A 22,117-nucleotide genomic window follows, 5' to 3' on the forward strand; every position below is an offset into this window, starting at 1 on the left:
CATTGAGCTAGGAAAAACGTGACTATTAATTAAATAGAGTACGTGTGCTAGACAAGAAATGTGTGTCAATCATGTTGCCTTGTTTAACTGCTGCACCTAGTATACAACCGTTATCCCCCTGCCACATACCCAACCTCTAGTGCCCTGGGAATGGGAGAGAGAGTGGGATTTGGCAACCGCTCTATCATATTAAGTACTTTTTAAAATAAAATATCCAGACTCGGAGCTGTAAGAGTCCTTTTTTATCAAAACTATGCATACATTTTTATGTCTATTGAACGTGTTGCTGATTTTTTTTTTTTTTATACATACAACATGGACATTATGAAATTGATGGGTGGCTGCCAGATGACAATTGTCAATTCTGACAGAGATGTTAGGAATGGGTGTGGCACTGCCTGCCTGGCACACCACAAACTGCACTTAAGGGCTTGTTTGGACACCACTACTACTAGATGTTCAACATTCAAATTGGACTAATATATAATACCAAAATTGACAGAGGGTAAGATCACATAAGTAACTGCACACTAGTCAAGGAGATAATTAACCCTGCATTGTGTGGAGCCAACAGCTGGCCAGTTGCGGTAATTCCAGAGCCACTAGCGTTGATTAAAACCAGGTAGTAATTAGACGTTCTGACTCCCCATATACACTTATTAGAATCCCATTAATAATAATAATAATAATATTTTTTATGAAAAATGGATGAACTGGGTGTACCTCTACTTACTCCTCCTCCTCATCCATGGATCACGTTTTGAGTTGAATTATTAATCCATTGCGTGGATTGTCAGTGATAGAAACAAAAATTTCAGAAAAAGTGAATTGCTCTTTTTGAGACTGATCTGCGGACCAAAAGAATTTGTCAATCTGAGGCGTATCCAAATCGCGATAATCTTTCGCACATCTCTATTCGTCAGGCTCGTGTGTGCGTGTATATATATTGTGACAGAAACCAGGGGATGGTAATAAATTCCATATACAGGGCTCCCAGGATACTGAACAGTTTCTGTCCTGTCTAGGCTGAACAGGGCAGCCTTGTGGTACATGCACTCCATTCCACAGTTTGTCTGCTGCCTGTTTTCTGTCACCTGTCATGCTGATTAGAGATCAGGTATATTAGACCTGTTTCCTGTTTGCTCTCCCCTCTCCCCAAGAGCCCTGGAGGCTGGAAGGCTGCTGAACTACAGAGGGGAGAAGCCTCTTCCCCAAACAGGTTCAATCATTCTGTTCATTTGTCTAAGACTGCAAAAGTACCTTGTTTTGTTGTTGGAAGTGGAAAAGCCACTTCCACCCTGAGTTAGGGAAATCTAAGTTAAGTTATCGCTCAGGTGAGCAGCTTTTGTTTTGATGTGTCTCTGTTGTATGCACTGTGGCAGTCTCAGTGCCTGGGACTGAATAAACCAGGCATAGCCTGTTTAAAGGAACAGTACGTGACGCCTCATCATTTGACCTACCCTAAAAGACCGTGTTCTAACAGTCCCGGACAAACGACGGAGCCCCGGAGTAAGCTGTTTGTCACAATATATATATATATATATATATATATATATACATATATCGCAACAGGACTAACATAGTATATATAAATCACTTGTGAGCACATTCTATGGCTGCGTCCATAGAAGCACCGACAGCGCTCCTCCGCACTGACACAGAGGCTCGCCTGCTCAATCAGGAGCGATTGTATGGACTTGCAGGCGAGCCAGCGTGCGCGATCGGGAGGAGGAACACTGACATCATGGGGCCAATAGCCCGCGAAGCGCTGACGTCGTGACGCTTTGATTGGAGATTTTCAGCTGACAGCGCACTCAGATACAATTTCTGATGTCGGCTGAAAATCTCTGCGCCTCAGCACGCCTGCGGACGCTCGCGGAAGCCCCCTCTCAAGACATCCTCATTGACGGGGCTCATCGCGGAGCGTCCGCACGGCTCAGCGCTGTTGGTCCTACTATGGACTCAGCCTTAGACAGGTCTGCAACCCTGCCTTTCACCATTATCACCTAGCATACAGTGCTTCCCCTGCAGCAAGGGATTCTGGGAAATGACATGCGAATGAGCACACCGTGTCACCTTTTGCCTGAAATCCATTCTTACATGGAACTCATAAGCTAATGCTTGCTGTTGACACAGCTTAAAAATAAAGCAATAAAAAGAACTAATATATATATATATATTGGTTCTTTTTCTTTATTTTATTTTTTACACAACATATATACAAGTATACAAGTATGCCCCCTCTTTAGGGACTGCTAGTTCTGTAAAGGGTTAGTTGCATTAAGGGGTTAACTATGTTGGCTCACACGGGTGACCTCCCCCCCCCCACCATATGATGTAGATGTAAGGGTATATATAGCAGCCCCTTATGTTCTAGAAGCAGGTTCTTCAGAGTTCTAACTGGGGTCCTCACTGTGAGTCCTGCAAATAGGTATGTGTGTATAGTTATGTGTATTAAGATGTGTCCTGTCACCTTTTGTTGATTTCCATTAGGAACAAGTCCTTTAAAGATTGTGCCTGTTAGAACAGCGGTGCGCAATCTGTGGGGCGCGACCCCCAGGGGGGGCGCGAGACTGCCGGGGGGGGGGGCGCGGGGTTTACAGAGGCCCCGCGCACTTCCCGAAGGCACTTAAATTAAGTGCCAGGGGAGCTGCAGGGCCTCTGTAAACCATACTTACCCGTGACTCAGGCGGCTTCCTTCTTGCGTCGCCATGGCAACGCGGCGGCAAAAGGACGCCGCGAGGTCATGTGACGTCACGTTGCTATGGCAATGTGATGTCATGACGCCGGAGGGCGGGTCATTGGTGGTTAGGGGGGCACGGAAGAGAGGGGACCGCCGGCAGGGGGGCGCAGGGAAAAAAGTTTGCGCCCCCTGTGTTAGAGGAATGGAGACCTTAAGCTGTGGAAGAGGAGTGCCACTTGTCCTGGTCTCATAGGGTCCCCTTGACGTCACTGTCCTCACTGAGTTGCCGACACTGCAGCCCACATTCATATAGGACCTGCCCATCCAGCGGGTTCTCAATGCATAGTAGCCTGTAAGCGCCCCCAAACAGTATATGCGTTATAATGGGCCCTCACGTCAAGTACCTCCCAAACGAAGGAGTGAGAGCTACCAGGAGATGAAGTCCAGAATATTATTGGTTACCACGAGTTCTGTCCAGATGCAACGTTTCCAAATAAAGCACCTTTTTGTTTTTATAAAAGTTCCTGGCGCCCATCTCTTTTTATCTGCTTATCCACGCTCAACCTACACCTACCCAGCACCCTGCAAAGGCCTAAGGCCGAGTCCATAGAAGGACAGGCCGCGCTGAGCCGTGTGGACGCTCCGCGCTGAGCCCCTGCATCCTCCATGAGGATGTCTTTAGAGGGGGCTCACGCGAGCGTCCGCAGGCGTGCTGAGGCGCTGGATTTTTCAGCCGACAGCCAAGCTGTTTTTCAGAGCACTGTCGGCTGAAAACATCCAATCAGCGCGGAGCAGCGTCAACGTCACGTCGCCGTGACTTGGGCGCTGTGACGTTGACGTCGGTGCGTCGCGGGCGATTGGCCCAGAGACGTCACTGCCCCGCCTCCCTCAGTCTCCCCCCATTTCCCGATCGCGCCCGCTGGCTCGCCTGCATGGGCATGAAATCGCGCAGATTTCAGCAGGCGAGCCTCAGCGTCAGCGCGCCTCAGCCCTGCTACCCCCTCTATGGACTCAGCCTAAGAGACTGAGCACTGCTATTGTATATAGTTAATCTGATGTGACGTTTTTTAGAGCCGGATAAGGAGGTTTACATATACATATACATTTGCAGACCTGTCTAAGACGTGAATGTGCTCACAAGTGATCTTTGATACATATACATATATATATACACACACACAAATTTCAAGCACACTTACAGATTGTGGATCATTACTGAGATCAGTATATTGTGGAATCATGCTTATAATGCTGTTATTTATATTAAAACAATTGAGAAGATTAATGCCTCAGATGTAGAATATAGAGATGTTCATTATTTTATGGTGGGTGTAATGGTAAATCACAAAGCATGACAATATTTCCCACATTATACTGAGTCCATTGCACCGATATAATGGAATATATTGGACAAAGGCTGAATTGCACAGATGGTTTGTATTACAATGTATGGTTCAGCACCAACTTTGATCAATGCTCAGGATAATGATGGGTGTTCTGCCTTTTTCTCCGTTACACAAAAGGATTCTATAAGTAAGAGCCCATCAAGCATGATTAACAACAATATGTGCTTTAACTTTGGCAGATACAGTACTTCACCCATAATATTCAGTCACTCAGCATTTAAACAAATGCTAACGGCAATCTGTCGACTGCACACGAGTGGTGCTTGCAATGTGCATTAACCATTTGAAAGCCAACATGTTTTTGTAGTAGGGGCATCAGAATAAGTATGCAGTAATAAACTGCAGGGTTAGCGATTATTGGCAATAATTACACCACTTGATTGTGCCGTCAATAATACCACTCAAGGCACCAAAGGGCATCATCCCCCAATAATCACTGTACACATCTCAGAGTGTGTTATTGCAGCTATAACTTGTTGAGAAACAGATGAGGTCATTATTGGAAAAAAAATAAAACAAGGCCGTGAGAATGAACCATTTATTTCAGTTAGATACGGTAGTCCTTAAATCAGAGCATGAAACGGGAACCCGATACAGCCACTTCATGTTTCTTGCTGTTGGCTTAAAACAACCAGCAAAGATCTGTTCCTTTTTATTCTGAGCACATGCCTTGGGTTATCATTCCTAGAACTACACTCATGTTCCTTTCTTTCAGCTAACGAGTGGGTTCCCCATTTCCTCGGCCTGCTATAACATCAGGTAATTGTCTAAGTTGAGTCAAAAGTGTTTGTGCGGCAAATTTCTAATTGTACCAGGACAATCCAGTATTTTGACACCTAATTAAAATCCTATATTGAAGAACTTGTGTACATCAGAAATGAGAGTTTAAAGGCTCCCTTAAAAATGCACCACCCTACAAATGATTTGTTTACCCTGTGAAAGTGATTTGATTCACAACTAGTGAGGCAATTGATTGATTTTATTGAGATGGAAAATAATATTTTACAATCTCATTGCCGATTAATGTTATTCCTGCCAGAGAGGTCTGCAACAATTCTGTGAATTGCATACAGTTACTGGTCTCTCTGGCAGTAAAAAAAAGATGAAAGGAGCAATACACCATAACTAATCTCAATTGTTTACACTCAGGATTGAAACCAGAGGGTCCTCCAGAGATGAACGACACTATTTTCAGCTCTGGGACCCCTCGGTTGCCTAGATAGATAATTACTGGTGAAGTTACCAGTGTTGCGTCCTGTTTTTTTTTTTAAGTGATTTAAATGGCCATACAACTGTAAGTCACATGTTGCAGCTTATAATTGGTCTGAGATTTGGCAGCCATTTTGTTTTCCCTGAAGGAGGGGCTCACCAGAGCTGAAAATAGTGGTGTTTGGTTCAGGGAGACCCCTGGCTCCCACGGTTTAAAAAAATGGGGGCAAAAAAAAAAACATGAGTAGGAGTAAATGCTCATTTAATATTCCAAACATTATGAAGTCTGAGCTTAATTATTGAAGGCTGCGGTATTAAATGCAAGAAATCCAGATTTCAATGTGACAATTATATAATTACTAATGGGCACAGCATTGCAGTGCAATATAATATAATATATATATATATATATATATATATATATATATATATATATATATATATATATATATATATATATATATATAATGTATGTGCTCATTTGCATGTCATTTCCCAGAATCCCTTGCTGCAGTGGAAGTGCTGTATGCTGGGTGATAATGGGGAAAGGCGGGGTTGCAGACCTGCCTAAGACATGCAGATGAGCATACAGTTATATTTGCATATATATATATTATGAATTTAATGTCTATGTGAATAGGATAGGCTGGATGTTTGGTGGTCTAACAATAATGTAAATGGGTTACTGATGGAGAGATATTTTCCCGATATATTATTAAGTTAATATTACATACCGTCTCTAAATATCTTCAAATTAAGCACTAAGCATTAAGAAAAAGTGACCACAAGTTCATAGCCTATTGGGGATTTTAAATAGGTCTCATTTGTTGTGGCCGACTGTACCCAAGAAATCTTCACCTTGTGAGCCCCTCTAAAAGGAATGCCAAATTGTTCATAAGGAATCAACTCACAAATCACAATTCCCCCCCAAGTAGAATCCCAAGTAGAATTAATTTCAAATGATCCCCTTTTTGAACCTCAAATCAAACATGCTCCCCTACTTCTGTCACTCAGCGACCTTCATCAATGAGGAATCATACTGAGGTCCTACACGTGAGACTATATTCCGCGCAATGCAGTTGCATAAGTCAGTAACACATTACAAAGCAACGCGAGCACCTCGGGCAAGATAAAGAATAATAAGACTATAACAAGATGATGATTGTGAAAACAACAAGATATAGAAATCTTCTTATTGCTTTCTCGAGGGATTTAGGATTATCATTTGTGTTAATGAAATTAAAATGTATTTATACATTCTGTGCTAAAACTCATCTCGTCAGCTTGATACAGTATAATGATTATTTATGTTCTTAAACACTTCACAGTTTGAAGAGCTAAAAATGATAAGGTATTTTATTCCACAACATTTCAGTTGTGAGGGATTTGAATATAACCCTGTAATTCCTCATTGTCATTATCCTGTGCAGAGCTGACGAGGGTATAGGGACCAAGCAAACCAGCGTTTTGTTTGGACAGACCAAACCCAACGCTGTGGGTCTCGAGTTCCTATTATGTCAAGTCCCAAAAATTAACAACGCCTGCCAGTCAAGGGGACTCTGCTTATATGGATCAAATTAAAGCATTTGCTCTTTATACATATTTTATGTCCTTTTTGTAATTAGATTATTACTTGTAACCACTGCAATTCAGTCTCTAATGAAATTGTGATTTGGGAAGTGCAATGAGCCTATGGTTTCAGTTGTATAAATGAGGTGTAAAGGTAACAGAATCCCAATGGCTTGGGTTTGTCATAACGAAAAAGTGCTTTCACACAAACATAATGAGGCTTGACAACACTCCTGTGATAATGAGGGGAGGGCACTATCACGGGTATTCTGGTTTTCGTTCTAAAAAAAATGCAGGTTTTGGTTGTACTTGAAATCAATTGGGTTTGCTTTGAATATTTCAAGAAGTATGAAAAAAAATCAAAATATACAGAAATTTGGTCAAAATAATTTTTTGAACTTTTAACTTTTTCACAAAAGTACCCCCCCCCCCGCATTTGTGAACGAGGCCGAGTCTCTACTAGATGGCTTTACTTAGTGGTCTTACAATGTCCTATTTTGTTTACCTGGATCAAGGCAGCAAAACCCACTACAGTAGCTAACGGATACAGAGTGAAACATTTCTTTATTAAAACATGTTCCCCCATGAACCCTAAACATGAAAAACGAGAGAACCTCTCAACAAACCCAGTGGTGGGCATTACCAATACATTGCGACCAATTTGAAATGCCATCTACCAGCTTTGCACTGTCTCCTAAGCTTTGTAAACTCCAGTTCTGTATCACCAAGCCTTCATTTAATTCTTGATACATTACTTTTATATATTTTATACCCAAGAGGCCTCAGCTCCAAGTGAAGTCCTAGCTCTTTGTAATATACTTTATTAACAAAGGAAGTTGGTTGCCTAAGTACTTTCTGTGGTTTTTGTACGTCATTCTTATAATACAGTAACTAGAACTGCAACCGCACTAAAAAGAGGACTTAACCAAACTGTTCCACAATGGCAGACGTACTTCCCTTTTCTGCTTGTAATATTTCAAGCAAGAAAATCTCTCTTGCTTTCTGATACAGTATATCAAATGTTATATAAGGCTGGAAACATAACAGACCTGGCATATATTTTACCCTAAAAGGTTACAAAAAACACCTGAGATCTCTGTGTGAAGTCACTTCTGGGTGAATTGTCTGAGAAAACCTGTGCATAAATGACATTTTATAAATGCTTCAGCGTATATCATATACGTGAGAATAGTAGCAAAAGGACTATAGTGTCAAGTTATCTCTTAGATCAGGGGTGGCCAACTCCAGTCCTCAAGGCCACTAACAGGCCAGTTATTAGCGATATCACTGCTTCAGCACAGGAGGCTCAAACCGTGGCTCAGTCATTCTGAAAACCTGACCTGTTGGTGGCCCTTCAGGACTGGAGGCTGCCACCCCTGTCTTAGGGTAAGATTGATATTCATATAACATATTTTATTATGACTTTATGTGCTCTGTCACAGTGTGCGGCACATATGGCGATATGTAAATGAAACAGTCAACAAAGTTGAAGCGAAGAAAATTCTTGTTGATACTTACAAATACCATGAGTGCTTCTGGATCTGGTCTAGCTGCAAAAGCAAGAGGGACGTGTAAGAAACGGACCTTACTAATACGCTGTAAAGGGGACAATGCATAGAAATTGCAGGGAAAGGTGGGATGAGGGTGCAGGGAAAGGTGAGGGTGCAGGGAAAGGTGAGGGTGCAGGGAAAGGTGAGGGTGCAGGGAAAGGTGAGATGAGGGTGCAGGGAAAGGTGAGACGAGGGTGCAGGGAAAGGTGAGACGAGGGTGCAGGGAAAGGTGAGATGAGGGTGCAGGGAAAGGTGAGACGAGGGTGCAGGGAAAGGTGAGACGAGGGTGCAGGGAAAGGTGAGATGAGGGTGCAGGGAAAGGTGAGACGAGGGTACAGGGAAAGGTGAGACGAGGGTGCAGGGAAAGGTGAGACGAGGGTGCAGGGAAAGGTGAGACGAGGGTGCAGGGAAAGGTGAGACGAGGGTGCAGGGAAAGGTGAGACGAGGGTGCAGGGAAAGGTGAGACGAGGGTGCAGGGAAAGGTGAGACGAGGGTGCAGGGAAAGGTGAGACGAGGGTGCAGGGAAAGGTGAGATGAGGTTGCAGGGAAAGGTGGAATGAGGGTGCAGGGAACGGTGGGATGAGGGTGCAGGGAAAGATGAGATGAGGGTGCAGGGAAAGGTGGAATGAGGGTGCAGGGAAAGGTGGAATGAGGGTGCAGGGAACGGTGGGATGAGGGTGCAGGGAAAGATGAGATGAGGGTGCAGGGAAAGGTGGAATGAGGGTGCAGGGAACGGTGGGATGAGGGTGCAGGGAAAGATGAGATGAGGGTGCAGGGAAAGGTTGGATGAGGGTGCAGGAAAAGGTGGAATGAGGGTGCAGGGAACGGTGGGATGAGGGTGCAGGGAAAGATGAGATGAGGGTGCAGGGAAAGGTGGAATGAGGGTGCAGGGAACGGTGGGATGAGGGTGCAGGGAAAGATGAGATGAGGGTGCAGGGAAAGGTTGGATGAGGGTGCAGGGAAAGGTGGAATGAGGGTGCAGGGAACGGTGGGATGAGGGTGCAGGGAAAGATGAGATGAGGGTGCAGGGAAAGGTGGGATGAGGGTGCAGGGAACGGTGAGATGAGGGTGAAGGAAACGGTGAGATGAGGGTGGAAGGGAAAGGTGAGAAGTTTCGAGGAGAGAGTGCAGCCAAAGAAGCGAGGGGAGGAAGTGAGGAGAAGGCCCGTGTAAAGGAACACTGGTACTAACACTGAGACGCTTCTCCGGCTCCACCTCAATCATACCCCTCAGCAAGTTCTGACAGTCCGGTGGGATGAAATGGGGCATATGGAATACCCCACGCTTCACCTTCTCTAGAAGCTGACGCAAGTTATCGTCATCGAATGGCAACGCTCCCTGCAAGATAAAGAAATAATGTAGTCCTTCTTGTCCATTAATCCGGGTTAGTAATCATAAAATGTTGATAATGTTGTATTTCTACTGTCCTGTCATCCAAATATTTCTCATAACTTCTCACCCGGAAGATAAGAGGATTTTTTTTTATCTACCTGGATATTAGGGGAAATTCCAGTATACGGAGACAAACCATTTCTAGGTAACCCAACGGAGATCACTGGAATAAGTTAAGTGTATAGGAATAGAAGGGTAACACCATTGCATTGAAGGCAAGTTTAAATGTATGATCTTAGCACAGTTGCAGGTAGATAAAGTGCATGAACATAGATATACTGGATTATCAGCAGATGTTTGGCTCTAATACTGAGCCTTCTAAGACCATTTTGGCCCATATTTACTAAGTGGTGCTATTCCGCAAGACTGCTTCTGCTGCTGGAAGACACCCTACAAGCCCTTTCATGGCGTAATTTAAAGGATAAATAGTCACAGATAATAAATAGTGAAGGATGTAGACAAGAGGGAGTCACTGGGCTCTTATTAACACCTTCTGCAAACCATAATTAAACCACATAATTGATTATCTATAGCAACCCTAATTTATTTTTAGAACCTAATCCATGGTTATGGAATGGTCTTTGTGATGTGGTAGATATCAACCCACAAGTGTACTAATATCCCACTACTTTTAATATTTAGCCCATAAAGTATACTACTGCCTAAACATAAATTTATACATTATATTTTTGCACTGCTAAAAAAAATTATATTCAGCTTTCCTACTCAGGAGACACTGTTGGCCATTAAATGGTATTTTATGGTGGTCATTACTAATCTGCTTTAAATGCACACCCAATCAATCCAAAACATTATAATACACAAAATAAGGAAAATAAAAATTAAATTGCTGTTATCTTTTTCTATGCTACGGAGTAGAGTGAGGCGTCATACCACTAAAAGCGCAAACAGAATGACTCCGCAGCTCCATACATCAGCCCGACGCCCATCGTACTTCTCCCCCTAAAAAAAACAAAACACGCTGTGATTTCCTTTAGTCATCTGTTGTGTGTTAATGTTTATTTTTTCCCGTTACTTCTTCACTGTATGACGGGGGATAGTTTAATAATGGTACACTGCCAAGCTACTTCTGCTCTAGTTATTATGCTACACATTTAGCTAGGGGACATTGTAAATTGGATGGGGATTTTCCTTTTTGATCATTGCTAGATTGATTCAGATTTAACAATGTGGCATTTTAAGATCAAAGCTTTTGTAACCATTAGACACATTAACTTGCATGTAGGTTCCGTAATGGAATATTGTGACGTTTGATGAGATTTAACTACAGTATGACATTGTAAGGTAAGTGCAAGCTTAGCAATTGCACATTGTGTGTTGTGTACATGGTTATATGTGGTGTACTGAATATCTATTTTGGCGGTTTTGTGACAGTTCAGCCTTCTGGCTGCTTGATCTAAGGAGGCCACCGTAGCAGTCCGTCTGGTCTGCGCTTCCGTTGTGCCCCAAGACTGTGTACCGGGGACACTTTGCTGCCGCAGTGTGTTCGGACTTTGCAGTCGCCGCCTAGGACGTTTTAGCTATGTGAGTGTGGATTATTCATTTTGTTATTAAATACTTTGAGTTTTAACCTGACACACTTTTCATGCCTTGCAATTAATTGCGGGAGTACATCCTACGATGAGGGGGTCCTATTATCTACACCCACTGGGGGATCAGTGGGAACCACCACGAAGGCGCCGACTGAGCAGAGGGTTAAAGATAAAGAAACCTTTGATGCACTTACTGCTGACACATGGCCGTGTAAGTAGAGATATTTATAGTATTATTCCCACATCCCTCCTTTCCCATTGCCAGTGTTCGACAAACCTATACATTTGCTCGCCCCGGGCGAGTGGATTTAAACCCCGGGCGAGTAAATATTGGCCCAAGCAGCACACGTTTGGTACTAGGTGGCGAGTAGATTTTTTTGTGTGGCGAGTACATTTTTTGGTGATTTGTCAACCACTGAAAGGAAGTGCATTGACTGTGGTATTTAACCCTTGTGCACGTCTTTGTGCTTGTGGTGGGGTGGTTAATTCATTAGCCAATCCACCGTTGGCTACAAAAATCTTTGTACACACAGTGTATAATTTCTATTCATTTATTTATTCTGTGCTCCCCTATTTGGCTTTTCTATACCTATTTCCAAGGATCCTGGAGTGATCCTAGTGGGGTTGAGCTGCAGGAGCCCGTTTTCTCATATGTCTCCAACATTGGCGACCATTTAGGGGAATTATATAAGGTAATATCTGCCAACTTTATTCTCTATATACACATCTTGCCGTTATTGGAGTTTGCGCCCAAGTTTTCTTTGCCCAGTTAAATGTTACCCTGTCTATCTTCTACTTATAAAGATGACCTAAACCAGAGTCAGAAAATCAACCAGGTTTCTCAACTAAACTGCCAAAAGGTGATATTGAGATAATCTCAGAAAATAATATGAACAATAGTTTCAGCTAAAAAATTGTTCAAACGAAAGTATTAACGAGCATGCACCAACATGGGCATCATCAGAAAATCAACTGCTCTAATGGACATATGAAGCAGTGCCAATAGGTATGCAGATCCAAGTGTCAATACCTGTTTAAATGATGTAATATTGTCATTTTATATCTAGCTGTGTGGTAGCTGACAAGGAGAACCAACAGCCTCTGAAGGAGGAGGACAAAGTCTGGGACCCACTGCCAATGCCATAACAGAAGCCATGATTTGGGATTGTGGGCAGGAATTCAATGTGTCTGATTGTTCTTCTATATTAGTTTTATGCAACTAAAGCTAACAAGAAGGACATTGAATCATAGAATATTAAAACCCTCATTTATTGAACAGCATTAGTACCATATAATGGAGGGCATAAGAAAATAGTAATTCGAGCATTTCAATACACACAAAAAACGTAAAACGTTATAGCATACAACTAATATATACAACAAAGAGGCCATCCATTGGCAGCATGTGGGCTGTTAGTGGCATCAACGTATACACACTATTTAAAAAATTAAAATAAAAAAATGGGATACTTCGGAGGATCTCAAACTGGTCCTGGGTCATCAGCGATCCCCAAAGATTTTAGTGATGTTCCCTGAAAACATTTAGTATTAACTTTTTCGGCAGTTTTTACCCAGTGGCAGTCTCGCTCAGTTCTGTCCCTCACCCCAGCCCACCCCCCCTCCCCACCCCCACTACAAGCAGGTCAATATTAGGCTGCTTTTCATATATACACATGCACACAGTGCCCCCTTGCATAAAGCCAGTGCAATGGATCGTTTCTCTGTTGTTAATATTGATTTCTGCTTTATTTTTCACAATTTAATTTCCAATTGAATGGGTCGGTCACTCCTTTAGTTGTGACGCCACGTAAGAATGAAATAGAGTGCATGCTGCTTTATTTAGCATGCATACATACAAGTCCACGTATGTCAGATCTGTTGCAACTAAAACGAACCAGAGATGTCTCTACCGGCATCCTCAGACTGTCAGGAAGACTCAGCCTCCTACATGCTCTCTGGATGCAGTGACGCTCCATTCTTAGAAGAGCAAGAGCTTGCCTCTGCATACCTACAACAATATGCCACATGCCTTCAGCGATGTGTCAAGTCAGTATGTCACTGCATTTCAAATCACTGTTGCCCTTATGCCGTATGGTGTCAGGTTGTATGTCACCATGAAGCCTGGAAAGTCTCCTTTACTCTATATATCATTCACTGCTGGGAGCACAGCATATGACCACTTAAAATCCCCCCTCTCATGTTGCAACACAAACCATTCTTTACAGTATATAAAAAAACAATACAAAAATGAACGAGAACCGGTGCTAATGCTGCAGTGAAATAGTCCAACATTAGATGATAACAGTTGATCTCCATGCCCAGTGTGTGTCAACCTTTACACACTTACTGTAGAATCAAATGAAGCAGATGTGGTGACTTTGACACTTTAGTAAGGAAGATTAGAGAAGAATGGAATACCATAGCAAAGGTGGAGGGGAGTTAGACTTACCTTGATCACCTCTGGACATGCATAGTGAGGAGACCTGGGCACAAAGGAGTAAGACGTGAAATGAAAGCGGGAAAGGGAAAGACAGAGAAAGAATAAGGAAGTTAACTGGAGGATAAAGTGAAGAACTGTGTTAATCAGATTGTTTTCTTTATCTGAATATTTCACACACACACACACACACACACACACACACACACACACACACACACACACACACACACACACACACACACACACACACACACACACACACACACACACACACACTCTCTCTCTCCTTTAGAGTTTGAAGCATATACTGTGGGCAAACTATGAGGGTGCTGAACGCAGAAAATATATGGTTATGTACATAGCAGTAGACAGAACATAATGTATAGCATGGGAAGCCAACTCCTGTCCTCAAGAGCTACCAACAAGTCAGGTTTTCGGGAAATCCCTGCTTCAGCACAGGTGGTGCAGTCTTCGGCTGAGCCACTGATTGGGCCACCTGTGCTGAAGCAGGGATAGCCTGAAAACCTGACTTGCTGGTAGCTCTTGAGGACTGGAGTTGGCCACCCCTGATGTACAGTGATGCAAAGTTGTACCAGGTATACCTAAGGAAATTACATTTTCTATAAAAAGAAGGAAAACTAGAATATTTAGCGAAATATGTCCTACATTTATAATACTTCAGGGAATTCTTCACTCTTCCCCAAAAAAATCCATGAATTCTATAGTTACTCACCCACAGCTGGTCTCAAGTAAACTGTCGCCGACCTGCAGTGACGCCATTCCAAAATCCGCTATCCGGATGTTGTTTTTTTCATCTAACAATAAATTCTCAGGCTTCAGGTCTCTGTGGCTGACCATGGTTGAAAAGAGAAACACAGAAGCATAAGAGGAGTTGGATACAATCAGTCTTTTCCGCTCTTCCGTTTCTGATCAACCCGACAAATGAATTTTCCCATCTGCCCTGTGATGAACAAATTAACGTTTGTTCATCAATGCTCCTTGCTCCAGATCAAAATGCTGGATCCTAACTGCTTCATTTCCATCTTTACCCAACACTACGCTGAACAACTCGATGTACGTCATTGTCCGGCTCTTAGAGTAACAACAATTCTTACTTACCATATGGAGTAACTGTGACAGAAATCCAGAGCGGATATGATTTGTCGGAAGAATTTGCGAGCCTCCTTTGGAGTTAGCCGGCCCTTTTTAACCAAGTAGTCAAAAAGTTCTCCACCGGAAACATGTTCGAGCACCAAATATCTGAAAGAATTGGAAGAGGACATTGAGATTATAAGCAGAAAAAGCTCACATTTCTGGTACTTCTTACTCAATCACGGAGCAATATTATTCACTATTCAGACAGAAAGTGATTGAGAATCATTATGTGATTGAGAAGTCTTAAACTGTTAAATACTTCTTAAAAGTAGGAGAACTGAGAGGGCACAACAAAGTGAAAGAAGTCAATCAAACCAAAGCGTAAATAAGGAGCTCCAAGGGGTACTGCACTCTGATCCGGCAATAACTACCATGGACTTACTGTAAATGACAGTGAATTTTTGATCAGGGTGCGATAACCCACATTGCTGTTATAGTAAATTCCTGCTTTTGTCTTTTAGCTGTTTTTAGGGGGTAAAAAGTTTGTGTTCTTGCTTTTTATTATGACTCTACCCCAAAAGTGGCTACATCCGGTCAAGCTTCCTGTGAGAAAGTGGCTACCTTTCGCTTTTTACGTTATCGGTGATGTTACATCGCCCAGGTCTGTCTCCTTGTCAATTAGATGCCTCATATGATTCAGGCACATCGGAAAATGTTGATGAACATTATGTACAAGAACATCACATTCTGCCATTAAAGAAAATTGAAGCGGCACCGGTGAAGTCAATAAATGGATCTCAATTAAAATCTGGACCCATTACGATGCAAATGATTCCACTCCTCCTGGCCTCCCATGATCACTGAGTACATTTCTTTGGGTGTAATCTCGGCTCCTAATTTCACTGTCATTCTTGACTTGCTATGGCTTAGGTTGCGTAACACTATTATTGACTGTTTTGTTTGAACCCTTTGTTTTTTCTTCTACCTACTGTGTTCAGAATTGTTTTCCATGCAGACCTATTTCAGCACCCCTTGATACTGTATGGAAAGTTTCCTGTTCGATTCAAGATAAGGTTGTAACAAACTTGCTGCCCCCTAAATATTTTGACTTTCGGGGTGCATTTGACCCAAAGGATGCTGAAACGTTACTTCTGCATCGTGCATATGACTGTCCTATTGATCTGACACCTGGTGCTACTATTCCCTTTGGGCCTATTTATCCGCTGTCCAGTCCAGAGACCAAAGTATTACAACAATACATAAAGCAAAACCTGGAAAAGGGGTTTATTAGTCCATCTAAGTCTCTGTAAGAGATGTCTGCAGAGGTACATATAATGGAGGCTGATTTGTGTGAAATAATATCTTGGCTTTATAGAGCCTGTTCCTTTATCCAGGCAAAACATACAAAAACAACAAAATAACAAACCCCTATATCTTTGTAAGGGCTAACTTACTTCCCCAGACCCTATCTGCAGGACTGGATGGATATTCCCATTACCAGCCTCAGACCCCAAAGTCTCAGGAAGTACCTTAAGCAGGTGTCCCTCCATGTCAGCCTCTGGCAGGTTCCTTGGTCCTCTGTGTCCAGGAAATATAGGTCTCTGGGTGTCTTGATCTCAGCACACCTTTGTGTTCAGGCTTCTCTGCTCTCCTATCAGCCCAAATGTGAGCTAAGGAATCGCTCTCCTGTGTCTCACATGAGGCTTTTTGCAGAGCTCTCATTAGTCCAGGTGGAAACTAGTTTATTGAGTGGCTGCAATGAACTATCGCTCTGCTGGATTCTCAGAGCTCTGAGGCTGCTTTATTTAAACAGGGATAAGTCCCTGTTACAATCTCCCACTGAGAAACTCCTATTTTTTGCTCCTAACGAAAGAGGGAACCTTGAGACCGTGTATACCAGGCTACTGTGCTCTGAACAAGATCACCATCAAGAACGGATATCCACTACCGCTAATTCCAGGAACTGCTGTAAGAAGTAAAGGACGCTTTACTAAATTGGATCTTTGTGGGGCCAATAACTTCATTCGCATATGGGCTGGTGATTAATGGAAAACAGCTTTCTAACCATGGTTTGGACACTTTGAATATCGGGTTACGCCCTTTGGTCTTTGCAATGATCCTGCTGCCTTTCAGCAGTTCGTTAACGATATCTTTCAGGACATTTTAGATCTGTTCCTTGTAGCACATCTCGATGATATTATCATTTTCTCTAGTAATAAGAAGAACTTCCCACATTTACAGACTGCCTGCTGTACCAATCAACGTCTGGCTCCCTGGGCCTTATACTGTTCCCGATTCAATGCATCTTACACACTAGGAAAGAAGAAAAGAGAAGCAGATGGACCTTCATGTAAAGATCCACCTACGACATTACTGATATCTTCCGAATTGGTTCTATCTGCTTCACATGTACTGGCCTCAGTCCAAATATGCAAACATTTCTTCACCATACAACAAAAAACAAACAAAGATGCCCAAAGCTACTTCCAATGTGACAAAAATACACAGTGCAATACCTATATATTCTCTCGGAAAAGGGTAATTTAGTTTAACCCTTTAGCCAAAGCATCTTCTTGCTGCCACTTAGAAGTTTGTGGATCGTCATCAGTCGCCCGCTCCTGTGTATCAACTGGATGATCGAATATGGCTGTCCACCCAGGACCTTCTTTTGAAAAACACCCCAAATAAGTTTGATCTTCAGTTTATAGGACCATTCTCAGTCACTCAGAAGAATAATGCTGTGGCCTATCATCTCCATTACCAGCTTCCTGGGGAATACACCCGGTATTTCATGTATCCTTGTTGAAACTCGCCATTGCAAATGCCTTTCCTAATAGAGTCTGGAGATCCCCGACCTCTGTTAAAATTCAAGGACAACAATGAGTTCGAGGTCCAGGCTGTGACGTGAAAAGAGTTGGCAGACATCTGTTCTACCTAATAGATTCAAGGTGCTACAGTCCGGAAGAGCTGTCCTCAGAACCATCTACTCAAGTGCATACTCCGCGCTTGGTCAAGTAATTTCATGCCCGCGGTATCCTCTGAAACCAACCCACGTTCATCCCCATAGAGGAGGAGGTAATGTCAGGACCCACGTAGAGGGACTGCTTCCTTCCAGGTAGCTGTGCTGATTGCATCATATGTCTTTCCATGGCCTATAAGAAGACACCTGTCCTGTTCTCCAGTGCTTCACAACAAGTTTGCTTGCCTGGAGGCAGGTTATCCTGTTGCACTGCTACTTGGAAGATCCCTGCTTTTCTATTGACTATTCAAAAGACTTGGTACCACATCTGGCTAGTCCTCTACTCTGCTGCCTGCTCCCTGCTCCCTGTTCTGACCTTTGGCTTGATTTACTATTCTTCTGTTTGCTGCCTGCCCTGACCTTGGATCGCCGACCCCACCTACCTGCTCCTCCCTGGATTTTCTGCTACCATTGCACCACAGATCTAGATTCCTGGCTCCAGCTACCTGCGATAACCCCAGGTGATTTTGCACTACACACTCTCCCCGTGGATTCTTACCACTAAACCTGATCCTTCCAAATATGAACAGGAATAACCTATTACAATGAGGGAAGGAGGAAGTTACATTTTTTATATATTCAACACATTACTCAGTATGAACGGATGGTGTCCAAACAATTAAAGAGACCTTATTAAAGAGAAACACCCCTTTGAACCCACGCCTCTCACCTAGGGGCTGTTAGTGATAGTGGTGCCTTCCCTGATGTGAATGGTGAAATTAATCATCCTGACCTTGCTTTATGTTTTGAGTGATCTAAAGACATTTCAATTAAAAAAGACAAATAGACGGGCTGTTCTGTACTGCCTAAGCTGTCTATTTCGACCTAGAAGTAAAATAAAACACTGTCCTTATGATCTTTGAAATACAGCAACAATAGTGAAAGCTGAGATTTCTGTTTCAGAGTTTCCTCAGTGAGGATTAAGGAAAATCCAGGTCTTGTCCACAGGCTGCCCCTGGACATTGGATTGTGTGATTATCACATTAACCTGTTGTTGTCATGCCAAGAAAGTGAGAACATCCATCATATGAGGATTATCAGATGCTAGGCATTAATAACACTGTTGGGAAATGCCTGGCACACAATGAATGATTTTACACATGTATACATAGAAATTCAATGGGAAAAAGATGAGGCCTCTAGTTCATCGTATTCCTGTCAAATCTAGCCATCCTTAAAGACATACCACGCTTGTTAAAAAGCTCTCATTCTGATGTTTCAGTATAGCTTATTCTCATAACAGATCTATCCTCTAGTCTACACCTTATAGCACACAGCATCCTCATTATGGAACTCTCCTTTAGACCTCTTCAGTATAGAGAACCCTCATTACACAAGGCTTTCATTTATTTTAGGTCCTTTAGTCAACAGCACCCTTATTCCTCTTGTCTTGTAAAACCTTTGACATTAAGTACACTCAGTATTGAGTTAAGTCTTAAATGATCCTTCAGTGCTCAGCATCACACAACGTTCTCCTACAGACTTTGGCATAACATGGTATGCTCATTATAGGAATCCATTCTACTCGCTTACCAATAACCACCAAAACCCTAACACCAGCATTTTAATGCCCAATGAACCCTTTTGCCAATTACTGCTCTGGACAATCCATACACAACGATAACTTGAGATGTGAGTGTAAGCAAAATATTCTGCTTTCTCAGACTAGAAATAATGCCTGCATTGTGAATGGAATAAACATATCAGTTAACAAATGTGTTACTTGGAATAGGAAAACTCAATAAATAGAATCCAACAACAAATTGTGTAATAAACCACTCACTGAATGGAAGTTCAACCCACAACACACACCCTGTGGCAATGTATACTGTAGTACCCTCATATATGGGGCTGTGTACAGCACATGCCTGTATTGATAATTACAATATTTATAGCAAAGTTGTACATGAATATAAATGGACGCATGACAGTGACCTATTGGAGGTACCTTTAATATCAAATACAGTGTGTTTGGAAATAGTTGGAGTCTTAGTATATTGATTTATTATTCAGCATTTTCACTGCAATGACTGCCTTACTTATACTCGGGCCGCCAACAGGTTGGGTCTGCCGGGGTTGGCGTCCCGGGACCGGTGAGTCGGGGGGAAGCCCAGCCAGCACTGCAAGTTGGGCCCGACCTCAGGCCAGTCTCGTCTGCCGGTCCTCTCGCGGCTCTCCCTTAGCAGCAGCCCGCATGACTCTATCCCTCTGTCCCACGTAGATGAGCCTCTCTAACGTCAGCGCGCCGGAAGCATTCTGAAGTCAGCGCTCTCTGCTTCCGGCACGCAACGGCATGAGAGGGAGGCCTGTCGGAAGCTCGGCGTGGAACAGAGGGATAGAGGCATGCAGGCTGCTGCTGTGGGGAGAGTCAGGGTCCGGCCGCGAGATCACCGGCAGCCGGGCCTGACCAGAGGTCGAGCCCAACATGCAGTGCCGGCTACCGGGCCCCCACATCCACTGGACCCGGCCTGATCATCCACAAAGTAAGGCTTTTTTCTATATGTATTGTGGGGGTCTTTTTAATATGTATTGGGGGGTTGGGAGTTTTTTTTTTATATGTATTGGGAGTGAGCTTTTATAAAATATGTATTGGGGAGGCGGGGGTCTTTTTAATATGTATTGGGGCAGTGGGAGTGTTTTTAATATGTATGCGGGGGTCTTTTTTATATGTATTGGGGCTTGGGGGTATTTTTATATGTATTCGGGGGCTTAGGGGAATTTTTATATGTATTGGGGGGCTTAGGGGAATTTTTATATGTATTGGGGGGCTTAGGGGAATTTTTATATGTATTGGGGGCTTAGGGGAATTTTATATGGGTTGTGGTATTTTTTTATATGTATTGGGGAGGGTTGTTTTTTTATATGATATGTGTGTACAGTACAGTATATACTGTATATGTATGTATGTATGTATGTATGTACGTATGGGGGGGTTACAGTATATGTATTGTTTTTGTTATATGTATTGGGTATGTGGGGTTTTGTATGCATTTGGGGGGTGGGGGAGGTTGTGTATATTTGGGGGTGGGGATTTTTTTGTATGTATTTGGGGGTGGAAAGTTTTTTGCATTGGGGGGTGGGAAGTTTTTTGATATATATCTTGTGGGTGGAATTGTTTGAGGGGGGAGGGAATGTGTGAGTGTGGGGTAATTGACGGAGGGAGAGGAGAGTGAGGAAAAGAGGGAGTAAGAGTGAGATGCAAGGGAGAGAAATACACGCGAGGTGGGAGAGTGAGAGGGGGTGAGACGGAAGGGAGAGAATTACATGGGAAGATGGGGGGGAAGAGAGGGGGATCGTGAGGTGTGAAATGGGGGGGAAGCTCGCAATACCGCCAACACGGTGGGGGGGTGGGGGGGACCCTGCTTAAAATTTTTGTCCTGGGCCCCACGATTTCTGTTGATGACCCTGCTTATACTGCAATCCAGCTACCAGTTTCAAGAGAAATGCAGATATAAAAAATAAGTGTCTTCCTCTATTGACCAAAGCTATGCAACATGGTAATAACAGCTACATTTTATATATTGCAATTTATCAAAAGGTCATGCAAGTACTGTATAAAACCTTTCTAAAGACTCGGGATAACGTCTCCACGGCTTATTCATAGGATTTGTACAGCTGGAGTATTGCCACCTGCTCCAGGAACATGAATGTCACACAGTGGCAAATGCTGCAAATAGAACAGCTTCAATTCACCATTGTGCAACTTACAGTTAGAATACCATTGTGAGCATCGGCAAGTATTAAGTATTAGGTGTAAATGTTAGAACATCCATGCAGAATAATTTTAAAACAGAATGTGATTTTTTGTAGTTTTTTAGGACTGCATCAAGTGTAAACGCAAATCATTGTTTTGCTGTTTAATTGATAGGAATAGTGAACTCAGTGTTGCATCACTTCAGGTTGATGTATGAAGGTGCTTGGTGTTAACTCAACACCACTCACTTCAGAAAGCATGTATGGAGGAGTTGGAGCAGGAGTGGCCAACTCCAGTCCTCAAGGTCCACTAACAGGTCAGGTTTTTAGAATATTCTAAATACTCAAGTCTTCAACTCAGCCCCTGACTGAGCCACCTGTGCTGAAGCAGGGATATCCTGAAAATCTGACCTGTTTTGTGGCCCTTGGTGACTGGAGTTGCCCACCCCTGAGTTAGGGGATGGTTTACTGGGTACTAAATGGTTATGCAACATATAGTAACAAAGTT

General features: G+C 43.0%; 1 protein-coding gene across 5 annotated transcripts in view; it reads right to left on the reverse strand.

Moving 5' to 3' along the window:
- BRSK1 (BR serine/threonine kinase 1) overlaps window positions 1-22,117 on the reverse strand; it is a 130,102-nt gene that overhangs the window by 25,467 nt on the left and 82,518 nt on the right. For all 5 annotated transcript variants that reach the window (XM_075605420.1, XM_075605419.1, XM_075605418.1 and 2 more), the window contains 6 exons: window positions 14,922-15,062; window positions 14,536-14,652; window positions 13,812-13,845; window positions 10,704-10,772; window positions 9,609-9,755; window positions 8,386-8,417 (listed from right to left, as the gene is read on the reverse strand). In XM_075605420.1, coding sequence (XP_075461535.1) covers window positions 8,386-8,417; window positions 9,609-9,755; window positions 10,704-10,772; window positions 13,812-13,845; window positions 14,536-14,652; window positions 14,922-15,062 — 540 coding nt within the window. The remainder of the gene's footprint in view (window positions 1-8,385; window positions 8,418-9,608; window positions 9,756-10,703; window positions 10,773-13,811; window positions 13,846-14,535; window positions 14,653-14,921; window positions 15,063-22,117) is intronic.

Source organism: Ascaphus truei, chromosome 6 (genome assembly GCF_040206685.1).
Source record: "Ascaphus truei isolate aAscTru1 chromosome 6, aAscTru1.hap1, whole genome shotgun sequence".
In the NCBI taxonomy this organism is placed as follows: Eukaryota; Metazoa; Chordata; class Amphibia; order Anura; family Ascaphidae; genus Ascaphus; species Ascaphus truei.